This window comes from Chanodichthys erythropterus, chromosome 15 (assembly GCF_024489055.1).
Source record: "Chanodichthys erythropterus isolate Z2021 chromosome 15, ASM2448905v1, whole genome shotgun sequence".
Taxonomy (NCBI): domain Eukaryota; kingdom Metazoa; phylum Chordata; class Actinopteri; order Cypriniformes; family Xenocyprididae; genus Chanodichthys; species Chanodichthys erythropterus.
Window position 1 is genome coordinate 12,154,854 of NC_090235.1, and position 16,095 is coordinate 12,170,948.

Consider the following 16,095-nt stretch of genomic DNA (forward strand, 5'->3'; position numbering starts at 1 on the left):
CAGTGTTTATCTGAAATCTAATCTTTTGTAACATTATAAATGTCTTTACTGTCACTTTTGATTGATTTAATGCATCCTTGCTGAATAAAAGTATTCATTTCTTTCATTTCTTTTCAAAAAAATAAAAATAAAAATTCTTACTGACCCCAAACTTTTGAACGGTAGTGTATAATGCTACAGAAGCTTTGTATTTCAGATAAATGCTGTTCTTTTGAACTTTCTATTCATCAAGGAATCCTGAAAAAAAAAGTACACAACTGTTTTCAACATTGAAAATAATCATAAATGATTCTTGAGCAGCAAATCAGCATATTAGAATGATTTCTGAAGGATCATGTGACACTGAAGACTGGAGTAATGATGCTGAAAATTCAGCTTTGCATCACAGGAATAAATTACTTTGTCAAATATATTTAAATAGTACACAGTTATGTAAAATTGTAATAATATTTCACAATATTACTGTTTTTTTACTGTATTTTTAATTAAATAAATGTAGCCTTGGTGAGCAAGCGAAACTTCTTTTAAAAACATTAAAAATCTTAGTGGTTCCAAACTTTTGGACTGTACTGTAATATATATATATATATCCCTGTAAAAATTGACATTTAGAATAACACAGTTTGAGAAGATTTGATAGTCCAATATACTGCAATTCATACAACATACTGCACATTTTGGCAAATGTTATAGGTTTTCCGTGCATGCAACAAATTTGCATACAGTAAACATACAGCAGACATGATTCAAGTAGCTTAATATGTATCCTGAAGCAAGGTAATTTTGTAAAGCATATCGACAGATTTGTGTGGCTTGTGTAGGGCGTTAGTTTATGGCCTGCATGTTTAGGAATGAGGTCAGTTTGCTTAGTGGGAGTTTTTTTCCCATCATTGCGGAATGCATGAAATCCACAGGCTGTGAAAAGCAAAATTCCTTCACTATTCCACACATTCACTGGCTCCTGTTTACTCCCAAACCAGCTGAGCATTCTGGGACACGTGAACGCGTGTGCCTCATCCTGAACCTAGGAATCTGCAGAGTCACACATTCCCAACACAGCGACGGGCCACGCATTCCCTCTGCCTTTATGATCCTGTCTTTTCGGTCTCTGCAGGTGGAATGCTTCGCAAATAGGGAATTTCATATGGGCAGATTCATATTGTGGATGTACACACACACACACACACACACACATGCATGTCACAACAAAACGTTGCAATTACCCCTTTTTTTATTTTTTAATCCATTTAAAAAAAACTTTCCCACTCATACTAGAAGGATTCATTCTTTCCAAATACAGCTATTCACGTAATCTGGTGAAACATTCCTCCATAATCGCAGAATATATAAACGCAGAAAAATTAAATATCAGTTTTATCAGAATAATTTCCTGCTTCCTGCATATAATCTAACTGTGGCTAATCCACCCAACAACTATTATGCATTCACTGAATCTCAGGAATAACCCGGCATACGTCACCAGATGCCCCGTTCTCATCACTCTGAAACACGCACACAGAGACAGGTCAGTGAGAGCGGATCAACCTCCATAAATCTGCTTATCCTCTGATGTTGTTCGGACACCGAGTGCTTGATCTTTGCAGGCACAAATTCACAGAAGACTCTAAAATTAGCATGTTGCATGATAACATCTCATTACTCAACATCTCAACCTAATCCTTTAAATCCAGGGGATTCCCCATTAGTTTATATAATCACCAATGATATGCAACAGAGAGCAAAGTAGTTAAACGACAATCAAGATAACCTAGAATTACACGCAAAAAAATAGCTTACTACAGACAATTTACATAATTATCAGAAATATAACGGTGAAAAACATTAACAGCTTTTTTTTCTAGCATCAATCTTAAACAATAAATCAAAATGCAAATGTACACTAACTAAAAAAACAACCAAAAATGGTGAAACAGCAGTTTGTAACAGGATTTACGGTAACAAAATGAGATTCCATTAGTTACTACATTAACATGAACTAAAAATAAAAACTAATAAAGCATTTATTAATCTTAGTTAATGTTAATTTCAACATTTACTAATTCAGTATTACAATCAAGTTGTATCTGTCAATATTATTTAATGGACAATGAATTTTACTAATGTTAATAAATATTTAAAAATACTGTAACATTGTTAGTTAATGCATAAACTCATGTTAACTAATGGAACCATATTGTAAAACAGTGTTGTAGAAAAATTACCAAAAACAAAGTACAAGTAAAATGACATGCACAAATTTTTGAGTCATGGCTGAATCAGCAAATCTAGTTTTGAAGGAGCAGTTCATTGAAATGACACAGTTACAGCACAATAAATAATGGATCTTCCCTCTGGGAGAGAAAAATACTGTTCAGAGTAAGTGTGTCCTGAGTTAGTGTCATGGTACGATAGCGAGGTCTGGCGAGACGTGTAGCTAATAGCTAACAGGTGCTGCAGTGTGAATGAGTGAAAGGACAAAAAGAAAGGGAGTGAAACGGTCTACATTACATTAATGCATTTGGCAGAAGCTTTTATCCAAAGTGACTTACAGTGCATTTAAAGTTGTCGGCTAGTGGTTGAAATGGGTACTGCAGTCCAAATTCAAAATATTGGAGAGAGTTGCTTGCCCAGCCCCTTGACACTCACGCGGGTTGTCATATTGAGGACACACAATGGGAACCAGTGCAATTAACAATGGAAGCTGAACAGTTTATTTATCCATGTTTTAATATCCAAACATTTTTGATGGATGCCGAGGCTTTTTAGGTCAGGTAGAATCTGCGATTTCTGACCCAGTTCATTTGCTGGCTTCCATGACTGCAACATTCCATGACTGCAATACGTGGTGTTTTCCAGCAACTGGCAAACCGGCGTGTCAAAATACTATTGGATAAACTGGCAGTGGCGGGGTGACACAGACATTCCGACGTGGAACACACATTTAAAAGTAGAATAACTGGCTGTAGCATTGATTTTTTCTGAGAAACAAGTACAATGCTTCCCACAGGTTTGAAATATACTTGCGGGTGAAAAATCCTCCTATTACCCACGGCACAAAAATGGTCTACTACATGTGACAAACAAATGATGTGTGATTTTTAACAGTATTTATATTTATTTGAATTCATTTTAATTACATAGCATATTACATTTAATAACATACTAATATTATGCATTATTATTATGAAAAATTACAGCATTTAAATGGTTCACCTTTTCCTATGTTCTCCTTGTTGTCATATAGTGTCTCTCTCAGTGAATGGGACACAGATTTTACTAGTAAAATTTATAAAATGAATAATATATGTGTCAAATAATGTTCTTAGTCTTTTCTTCCTGTGGGGGAGACTACAATAATTTACTATGAATTAAATGGAAATCAAATTAAATACAATTTATTGTGTAACCAAAATACCAATAATGCCCAAAAGAAAAAGAAAAAACTTAGCGTGTGACTTTTAATTATAAACAAGCCCAAAATACACAGGGACTCTTATTTTGAAATGTCTGTACAATTGCAGGCTGATCCTTCAGATTCTTACAATCGTCGAAAACATTTTATATAGAGGCCATAAAGTAAACATTGCAATAATTCATCAACTTGAGTTCATTAGCAATCGCTTGGCATAAATCTGCGCTTTTCATTGATTCAGAATCACTTTGAAGCAGTCTGAAGCGCTGTTGCGCAAGCTTGTAGAACCCGCAACAGCGCCCCCATGTGACTTTGCAAAATGCAGCACCCGTGGGAATGTCAGCGGGAGTAAACAGTTCTGACGCACACATCTTATCTTGCGCGGATGTAAAAGTATGAGAGGATAAAAATAATAAAAGCAAAAATGTGTCTCCAAATATACTTGGGCGGCCGTTATTATATGTGGGCGGCCCGCCCAAGTAAAGTCTATGTGTGGGAAGCACTAAAGTAGTAAGTGAACTTAGCACGCTTCCTAAATATCTGCAAACATATTATGGCATTTTTATTTTTTAGTACAGTAAAAAAAAAAAATGACATCCAGCACCTTTAAGGTGATCTGTTCATGCATTCCCAGGGAACTGAACACATGACCTTGGCGTCGCTAGAAACCTAGTTCCTTTTTTGGGGTGCAAACGGTGACTTTTCAATTGACAGATACCAATTATTTCAAAACATATTCACTGAGATCATTAGGGTTAACCTAGGATGATCAACTTTAGAGAGCAGATCACGGCAGGTGTTCTGACTGCGGCAAACAACATTCGCCTGAATGACCCACAGACGGAGCATCGGTTTAGTCACAAGCTGACGGCTACAAACACCAACCAGACTCACAAACCATCAGTGCATAAACGCAGAGCACTGGAGAGCAGCATGTCTGGATGGTCACATGCTGCATCTGTGCCGTTTCTGTACATCACACGTGATTAATAAAACATCTTCTTGAGCAGCAAATCAGCATATTAGAATAATTTCTGAAGGATCATGTGACACTGAAAATTCAGCTTTGAAATTAGCCTAAATTGTAATAGTATTTCATTAATGTTTTTACTGTATTTTTGATCAAATAAATGCAGCCTTGATGAGCAATAAGAGACTTTTTTTCAAAAAACAAAAAATAATAAATCATACCGACCCCCAAACATTTGAATGGTAGTATATAAGTATATATATATATATATATATATATATATATATATATATATATATATATATATATATATATATATATATATATATATATAAATATTATATATATATATATATATATATATATAAATATTATATATATATATATATAAATATTATATATATATATATATATATATATAAATATTATATATATATATATATATATATAAATATTATATATATATATATATATATATATATAAATATTATATATATATATATATATATATAAATATTATATATATATATATATATATATAAATATTATATATATATATATATATATATATATTATATATATATATATATATATATATATATATATATATATATATATATATATATATATATATATATATATATATATATATATATATATATATATATATATATATATATATATATATATATATATATATATATATATATATATATATATATATATATATATATATATATATATATAATATTTATATATATATATATATATATATAATATTTATATATATATATATATATATATAATATTTATATATATATATATATATATATAATATTTATATATATATATATATATATATATAATATTTATATATATATATATATATATATAATATTTATATATATATATATATATATATATATAATATTTATATATATATATATATATATATAATATTTATATATATATATATATATATATAATATTTATATATATATATATATATATATATATATATATATATATATAATATTTATATATATATATATATATATATATATATATAATATTTATATATATATATATATAATATTTATATATATATATATATATATATATATAATATTTATATATATATATATATATATATAATATTTATATATATATATATATATATATATATATATATATATATATATATATATATGTGTGTGTGTGTTTTTTATATACACTTCCTGTTCTAGATTTTTATTCTGCTAAATATCAGAAATATGGCAGAATGTGGAATTAAAATGGGTTGTAAATGCCATTTCATGTTAATTGGGCTCCTGCTTGAAAATAGGAAAAAAATAAAGTATAGCAGAAATCGATTTAACCCTCTGGTGCTGTTCGCGTGTCGGGCCAAAATTGACAATTTTTTTTAATATTATTATTTCAATGAAATGATTGTACTATATTTTAGTTCAATAATGTTTTTTTATTTCGTATTTTATGGTACTAAATTATATTTGCGCTGTAGTTATAATCCATTTATTCACTTTTTGAACATGGACCTAAAAGTGAAATTTCCAACTTAAACTGTCATACATCTGCTTTAGAGCTTAAGAATGCTTTCGAGCACAGACTGAAGTTTGGTCTCTTATTAAAGACGACACTTGACAGATTATTGCTGAAGTGAAAAATGTTTTAAAATGTGAATTAGTTTTTACCTTTATTGTTATGAAAAATGCATAAAAATACCATTTTTAAAATTTGATATGAAATATATATTTTCCAAAATATGTTTTACTGTAAAACTGTAAGAAAATCAAAGCCATAAATCTGAACAAGTTGTGTTCCAAACTTGAGGTTGATATCTCAAAAAATGAGCTTTCAATAAGAGTTTGTTTGGGCGCAGTACCAAACATTTCAGCTAGATGGAAATCATCTCCCATTCATTCCCAATGCGCTCATTATTGACCGTGAACAATACAAGTGTGACTACTTCTTTCAGGACCATTTAACCTTTTTGAATCATGTCCATCCATGATTTTTGTGTATGTTCACACAGCAAGTGCCAAAAACGTTACGAAGTTTCGTACCATTCTGATGAAGTAAAAAATTCTAAAAAAACACAGCGTAAAATATTTTGGTCAAAACCGACCCAACAGCACCAGAGGGTTAAAAGTGTATGTGTGTGTCACACATATGTAGATAAGTAATCAATATCACACCAATCACTGTTGAGAAAAGGGACTTCCTGTTCAGAATGAGCACATGCGGTTCAATAAAGCATTATGATTACGAAGAACAAAAGCACCGCCGCTCCTCCAGACCCACAGCTGATTGCATGTCAAAGTGGCAATTCTTTCAGTGAAATTAAGGCCTGGGGTGTCGTTTGCATAATCTATCAACTGCCAGACGAGTCATGCAGCGCACGTCCCACAGATCCTTTAATTGTTTGCTTTATCACGCCGTTCACAAACACACAAATTTTACACTGCTTATTGAAGTGTCTTTATAATAAATAAATTATAATTTATTCTATTATAATAATTATTTTAAATTATAATACAATAAATATTTATATTTACACCTAACATTTACATTTAAATATAATAATATATTTATATAATTGTATATTTACATATATAAATAATGAATAATTAAATATATACACGAGTATAAATTGACATTATAACCACCTTCCCAATAGCTATTGCTATCAGCACCGACCACAGAATAACCCATATCAAACCACAACTAATTTGAATGTGAATAAACAGTCTAGTCAGGACAGAGCCGTCAGGCCGTATTAGATTTTATGTTTGGTTTATTATTATCGAAATGTTTGTGGACATTCTCACCTATCTGCAGCAGCACAGGCGTGACCAGCGCCGTCTCCATGGCGTAGCAGAACTCTCGTCCGAACATGACCGCGCCGTGCATGATCCACTGGCGCAGTGGGATGCGGTCTATAGAACCCTCGCTGACCGACTCCTCCTGAGTCTCCAAGTCCCGCCCTCCAGCCCCGCCTGCTCCATTAGCCCCGCCTCCTCCACCGTGTTTCTCCACGGGCGGCACCATGGCAGCCTGCATCTGCACGGCGTCTGCCTCTGTGTTCTGCGGGGCCATCCTCGCCGTCGCCGGCATGCACTCGGAGCAGAGGTCACGTGCGGCTCCACGCACAATCAAAAGCAAAATAATAAATAAATCTAGGAAGTATAAAGCCAACAGCAGCACACCGCTTCCCGTGGACGCCTTTCTGTCGAGGAGCTCAGCCGTGGATTGGACTCAGGGAGCGGGATATATCCTGAAATGTGGCGTTTGATAAAGGCCTCTTGCAGGAGCCCTGGGACGTGCCGAGTCGGGCGATTTGGGTCGGACAGGGGAGGATATGACTCTATCATGAGGTCACTCCCTCTGATGTGATGTGTGTCAGCGTGTGTGAGTGTGCGTGTGAGTGAGTGAGTGTGTGTGGGTGTGTGTGCATGTACTTGTGTGTGTGTGTGTGTGTGTGTGTGTGTGTGGGTGGTGTAAGTGTGTTTACAGTCTACTGGAAACAGTAAAAATCCATATCAATTGCCATTCAGTTAATACCAGTTTCATGATTTGTATGGAGGCGGTGCTGTAGAGGGTGGAGGGCAGGCCGAGGGGTGAAGGGCAGGAGAAACCAGACGGAAAGCACCGGAGAATCCCCATGGAGTGACCGATCAATCTGAAAGAGGACAGGAGAGATTGGCGTCACTTAAATTCACAAAAAAATTATTAATACTTATGCATTTACATGTACTTTAATGCATTATGCACTTTTATCTACAGTATCTTGAGTTTTATTTTAATCTGAGGTTGTGGAGTGCGACTCCAAACAAACAGCAGAATGAACATATTTGGCGGGATTATACGGGGAGCTTTCAGAGATTAGCACTAAAAATGCGGCTGTAACTATGGCACGTTTCAGCACAGGGCGGAAATTCACGCTAAAAGCCCAAAGCATTAAAGTGTGCAAAAACAATCAGCTGCGCAGTGGCACTTCATAAACCTCTTAACATGACTGAGATGAGAAATGAATCTGCGTGTGGTCTTGAGGGCTCTTTAAGACCCAACACAATGCACTTCGCTCAAGGTTCAAACTGGAGCAACAGAGCCGACATTGTGTTTCCGTGGCCTGGGTCTCCTGATTTCACCACGCTGCTATTTACGGATCAGAGGATTCTGAAACGAGGCAAAAGAGGAAGGGAAATGAGCATTTCCTGAACGGCACAACAAAAACAAACACAGAGTAAAACAGTCAGTCAGTCAGACCGGGCGTCGATAAGTGACGCTGTGGTTTCCCTCCTAAAGAGGCATTATCAGGAGTGGGGTTCTTGATTGTTTTAGCAGGTGATCTCTGGCTCCTGGAGGCTTGTTTATCATGTGACACTCGGATAAGACACAAACACTATCAGATTACAGCTCTATTCAGCGTAGTAATGAAGTGTGGGGTATTTAAATATAATACATTTGGAACAGCTGACTAGGATTCCCATGTGCCACCTCTGGGTCGCAGGGGCGACGGTCTGATCTGGCAGCTGATTGGTTATCTAATCCTTACACCATCCTCAGCCAGAGAGTCAACGGGACACTCGGGATCTGCTCCGAAATCTACTGAGCTGCTTATGTAGACAGAGACTGAATGTATCACAAGCAGTAAGCAGCATAATTACACAAGTAACAGAATAGATGTTTACCTTCGCTTGTCGAAGTAAATTTAGTAAACCAAATTTGAATTACATGCATCCTTCGTGGAAAAGATAAATCTGAGAATGTATTGCAACAACCACAATAACAAAAACAATGTTGTTAATTATTATATAATATTTTGATATTAATTTAATATAGATAAAGTCTTGAAAGTAAAACAATAAATCCAAGAATTCATTACAACAACAGCAGTGAAAAAAGATCCATGCAAGTTGGCAAAAAAGCAAGACAAATGTTTATTATTAATATGATGTTAATTATTATACAATATTATGATATTAAATTAATGTGCATAAAATATTTAAATATTTTATTTTTAATATAAAAGTTTATTATAAATATGTACATTATTACACAATATTATTTGATATTATTTAATGTATATAAAATATTTAAATATTAAAATGTTTAATTTGTAATATAAATAATTTATTTAAAAAAATCTTAATTTCTTAATAGAAAAGACACACCAAAATGCATTGCAACAAACTCATTGATTAGATAAATAGATGAGATAAATGTTTCTTGAGCAACAGATCAGCATATTAGAATGATTTCTGAAGGATCATGTGACACTGAAGACTGGAATAATGATGCTGAAAATTCAGCTTTGATCACAGGAATAAATTGCATTTTAAAATATATCCAAACAGAAAACAGTTCTCTTGAATTGTAAAAATATTTCACAATATTACTGTTTTTGCTGTATTTTGGATTTAATTTCATTTAAATTCTAAAAGGGATAGACATTCACCCAAATAGATTCCGGTTTTACCAAATTACCCAAATGTGGGTATTTTTTTTATTTTGACAATTTTATCGTGTGTGTGATGTGTTTTTATGCTTATTAGAGTATCACATCATTATCTTAGACTGGAGACACTCTGGCAAAACTCCCACTTAAATCCACCCTGACCATCGATCTACAGAAACATCTGACAGCATGACAGGCGCTGCATAATAAACACTTCAGAGTCTGTTCGTTCAAAAAAAAAAGCAAAAAAAAACCTGTCTTTCCACAGTTGACAGTTTTGTAAAATGGCTAACAGGCCCAAGCAGACTCCCTGCAGAGACTCTCTGCCGTCCATCATTCATCAGGCATCATGTCAACCACAGTGTTGAGTTTCCCCTCATCGGCACTGAGAGCTTCACGCCATTAGCAATAAGCCAATAAACGGACGCATTACTGAACCAGACACAATCAAAAACATCTGCGTCAGAGCAATGCGGCTCTGGCTGAAAGAGTGTCGAGCTGCTCTCCTCAGAGGCTGTTGGCAAATGTACCATCTGCACCAAAAGCGGCCTGTCATGTGAGAAGGTAAGAGGGGCCCGAGCGGGTCGCGCTGGATTCGGTTCCACTGCAGCGGCGCTGTGGAAAATCTTCTCAACCGCCTGTCAGAGGAAAGCTGCCATCCGACTGAGAGCAGAATCCGCTGCCATTCTGCAGAACTCGGACTATGATGTTTCAGAGGATGTAGATACTGAGAGACAGTCTGAATGTGATCATGGGATCAATAAACATAAGGTAATAGATGGAAAGAGCTTTGAGCTGTCGGTGGGAAAGTGAGTGATTAATTCACTCCTCACCTGTGCTGAGATTCTTACATAACAGCATCCCGTGGGGCCGAAGTATCTCGCTTTCTCATGAACGTGCAAAACACAATTACTAACACACACACACACACACACACACACACACACACCAGGTGAGTGAATGACCAGATATCATGAGATGTGATATTATTGCAATACCAGAGTCATAATAACATGCATTTGTATTATTTTTTAAATGATTCAGTTCACTACTATATAAAGTGTACATACATGATGATGGATGGATGGATGGAACAACATATGGAACAACAGATGGATGGATGGAACAACATATGGAACAACAGATGAATGGATGGAAGAACAGATGGATGGATGGAACAACATATGGATGGAACAACATATGGAACAACAGATGGATGTTGTTCTGTTGTTCAACATCCATGAACAACATATGGATGGATGGATGGATGGATGTATGGAACAACAGATGGATGGAACGACATATAAAAGGATGGATGGATGGATGATTGATGTATGGATGGAACAACAAAAGGATGGATGGATGGAACAACATAAAAGGATGGATGGATGGATGGATGGATGGAACAACATATAAAATGATGGATGGATGGAACAACATATAAAAGGATGGATGGATGGAGGGATGGATGGAACAACAAAAGGATGTATGGATGGATGGATGGATGGAACAACATGGATGGATGGATGGAACAACATAAAAGGATGGATGGATGGATGGATGGAACAACATATAAAAGGATGGATGGATGATGGATGGATGGAACGACATATAAAAGGATGGATGGATGGATGGATGGATGGAACAGATAAAATAATGGATAGATGGATGGATGGATGGATGGAACAGATAAAATAATGGATAGATGGATGGATGGATGGATGGATGGATCAACATATAAAAGGATGGATGGATGGATGATGGATGGATGGATCAACATAAAAGGATGGATGGATGGATGGATGGATGGATGGATGGATCAACATAAAAGGATGGATGGATGGATGGATGGATGGATCAACATAAAAGGATGGATGGATGGATGGATGGATGGATGGATGGATGGATGGATGGATGGATCAACATAAAAGGATGGATGGATGGATGGATGGATGGATGGATGGATCAACATAAAAGGATGGATGGATGGATGGATGGATGGATGATGGAACAACAGATGGATGGATGGAACAACAGATGGATGGAACGACATATAAAAGGATGGATGGATGGATGATTGATGTATGGATGGAACAACAAAAGGATGGATGGATGGATGGATGGAACAACATAAAAGGATGGATGGATGGAACAATATAAAAGGATGGATGGAACAACATAAAAGGATGGATGGATGGAACAACATAAAAGGATGGATGGATGGAACAACATAAAAGGATGGATGGATGGATGGATGGATGGATGGATGGATGGATGGATGGAACAACATAGAAGGATGTATGTATGGATGGATGGATGGAACAACATAAAAGGACATAAAAGGATGGATGGAACAACATAAAAGGATGGATGGATGGAACAACATAAAAGGATGGATGGATGGATGGATGGATGGATGGAACAACATAAAAGGATGTATGTATGGATGGATGGATGGAACAACATATAAAAGGATGGATGGATGATGGATGGATGGAACAACATATAAAAGGATGGATGGATGGATGGAACAGATAAAATAATGGATAGATGGATGGATGGATGGAGGGATTGATGGATGGATGGAACAACATGGATGGATGGAACAACATATAAAAGGATGGATGGATGGAACAACATATAAAAGGATGGATGGATGGAACAACATAAAAGGATGGATGGATGGATGGATGGAACAACATAAAAGGATGGATGGATGATGGATGGATCGAACAACATATAAAAGGATGGATGGATGGATGGAACAGATAAAATAATGGATGGATGGATGGATGGATGGATGGATGGATGGATGGATGGATGGATGGATGGATGGATGGATGGATGGATGGATGGATGGATGGATGGATGTATCAAAATATAAAAGGATGGATGGATGGAATATAAAAGGATGGATGGATGGAACAACATAAAAGGATGGATGGATGGATGGATGGAACAACATAAAAGGATGGATGGATGATGGATGGATCGAACAACATATAAAAGGATGGATGGATGGATGGAACAGATAAAATAATGGATGGATGGATGGATGGATGGATCAACATATAAAAGGATGGATGGATGGATGGATGGATCAACATAAAAGGATGGATGGATGGATGGATCAACATAAAAGGATGGATGGATGGATGGATGGATGGATCAACATAAAAGGATGGATGGATGGATGGATGATGGAACAACAAAAGGATGGATGGATGGATGGATGGATGGATGGATGGATGGATGGATGGATGGATGGACATATAAAAGGATGGATGGTTGGATGGATGGATGGATGGATGGATGGATGGATGGATGGACGGACATATAAAAGGATGGATGGTTGGATGGATGGATGGAACAGATAAAATAATGGATGGATGGATGGATGGATGGATGGATGGATGGATGGAACAACATATAAAAGGATGGATGGATGGAACAGATAAAATAATTTATGGATGGATGGATCAACATATAAAAGGATGGGTGGATGGATGGAACAACATAAAAGGATGGATGGATGGATGGATGGATGGATGGATGGATGGAACAACATAAAAGGATGTATGTATGGATGGATGGATGGAACAACATATAAAAGGATGGATGGATGGAGGGATTGATGGATGGATGGAACAACATGGATGGATGGAACAACATAAAAGGATGGGTGGATGGATGGAACAACATATAAAAGGATGGATGGATGGATGGAACAACATATAAAAGGATGGATGGATGGAACAACATATAAAAGGATGGATGATGGATGGATGGAACAACATATAAAAGGATGGATGGATGGATGGATGATGGAACAGATAAAATGATGGATGGATGGATGGATGGATGGATGGATGGATGGATGGATGGATGGATGGATGGATGGATGGATGGATGGAACAGATAAAATAATGGATGGATGGATGGATGGATGGATGGATGGATGGATGGATCAACATATAAAAGGATGGATGGATGGATGGATGGATGGATCAACATAAAAGGATGGATGGATGGATGGATGATGGAACAACAAAAGGATGGATGGATGGATGGATGGATGGATGGATGGATGGATGGACATATAAAAGGATGGATGGTTGGATGGATGGATGGAACAGATAAAATAATGGATGGATGGATGGATGGATCAGATAAAATAATGGATGGATGGATGGATGGATGGATGGATGGATGGATGTATGAATGGATGGATGGATGGATGGATGGATGGATGGATGGATGGATGGATGATGGATGTATGAATGGATGGATGGATGGATGGAACAGATAAAATAATTTATGGATGGATGGATCAACATATAAAAGGATGGGTGGATGGATGGAACAGATAAAATAATTTATGGATGGATGGAACAACATAAAAGGATGGATGGATGGAACAACATATAAAAGGATGGATGGATGATGGATGGATGGAACAACATATAAAAGGATGGATGGATGGATGGATGGATGGATGGATGGAACAGAAAATAATGGATAGATGGATGGATGGATGGATGGATGGATGGATGGATGGATGGATGGAACAGATAAAATAATGGATGGATGGATGGATGGATGGATGGATGAACATATAAAAGGATGGATGGATGGATGGATGGATGGAACAGATAAAATAATTTATGGATGGATGAATCAACATATAAAAGGAAGGATGGATGGATGGAACAACATATAAAAGGATGGATGGATGGATGGATGGATGGATTCTTCATTTTCAAAGTTCTCTCAAATGAGAGGAAAAGTTCATCTGATGTCAGTGTGTTGATTTTCTCCAGGACATCTCACACATGCATGATGTTGAACCATCAGTTATAAAGACAACCACGAGAGATCAGAGAGGGAACGGTAACATCCATCACTCATGTGACAGAAACACACACACACACACCCTCATCAGTCTCTACACAATTATGAATCATCTCTCCATCAGATCTGCTGAAGCTCAAAGTGTGTTTGATCAAACGTCGCAGAGGTCTGAATTAACGACAGTGCTGTAAATCAAGATCACCTAGTGAGTGACCTCGATGCCCACCGTCCACACACAAGCAAAGCACACACTTAAATCAGGGACAGCGAGGTGTTGAGATGCCTCTTAAAGTTCAAGGTTATAAACTATTTTAGTTACAGACTAGGTTTAGCAGTTAGCACCGCAAACAAATCTGATGCTGCAGCCAATTTTATCCTGTTTATTCCCAACACATGAGGGCTGGGATCACATGATCCTCCTGTATTCAAACGTGACAAGCACATGCCACATTTCCTCACAGTCCAGTCAGCAATTAACGATCGATCGGTCAGACTCATTAGCAGCGCATTAGCCAGACACACGACAGTGCTTCAGCATGACTGACATCTCAATGTTACATAAGACAAAAAAAGAGAAAAAGAGAGAGATCTCTGGAGCTTAACTGGCCTTCAACGGGTCCTAAATGCTTATGAGGGACCGTCTGAATTGAGACATTCCTATGGTGGTTTATGCAGAGAGCATGTCTTTCACACGTGAATGTGCGAGAGGTGAGGGAAAACAAGGACGTGAGAGAGTGAGAGATAGAAAGAGAGGTCAAGTAACGCTAACCTGCTGCTGTGGGATGAAATAACAGACACTGATAACAGGACAGATTGTTCAGTTCAGCAGCTGGGAGAAAAAGTCATCTGTTCATACGCCCACAAAAACACAAGATTGCAGGTGGCGATTTCCCAGCAGAGCTCTAATTTTCTAAGCAACAAACAGCATTGATTGTTTACAGTAACAAAACGTACAATATCAGCTGATACCAGGAGTTTAATATACCTGGAGAATGATATCTAATATCCATTAGCATTCCCATTTAAAGCTGTGCAATACTGGAAAAATGCCATTGGGATATTTTGGTTTTCTGCAACATAAATAAAATACAGGAATTTTCTCTAAATGATTTTAATAGCTATTGGAAGAATTAATCATTCTAGAGTGTTGGGGTAATGCATCTGCATAATATTTTGAAAAAAGCTGAAAAATGACTTAAAGGATTAGTTCACTTTAGAAATAACATTTCCTGAATTTACTCACCCCCATATCATCCAAGATGTATGTGTTTCTTTCTTCAGTCGGAAAGAAATGATTTTTTTTTTTTTTTTTGAGGAAAACATTCCAGGATTTTTCTCCATAAAAAAGGTGCTATATTGCACTAAAAGTGGTTCTTGGCTCAT

At 36.1% G+C, this 16,095-nt stretch overlaps 1 protein-coding gene across 3 annotated transcripts in view; it reads right to left on the reverse strand.

Annotated features, from left to right (window-relative positions):
* LOC137037951 (solute carrier family 45 member 4) overlaps positions 1–16,095 on the reverse strand; it is a 60,625-nt gene that overhangs the window by 27,160 nt on the left and 17,370 nt on the right. For all 3 annotated transcript variants that reach the window (XM_067412395.1, XM_067412396.1, XM_067412397.1), the window contains one exon: positions 7,232–8,082. In XM_067412395.1, the coding sequence (XP_067268496.1) occupies positions 7,232–7,517 (286 nt within the window). In that variant the 5' untranslated portion in view covers positions 7,518–8,082. The remainder of the gene's footprint in view (positions 1–7,231; positions 8,083–16,095) is intronic.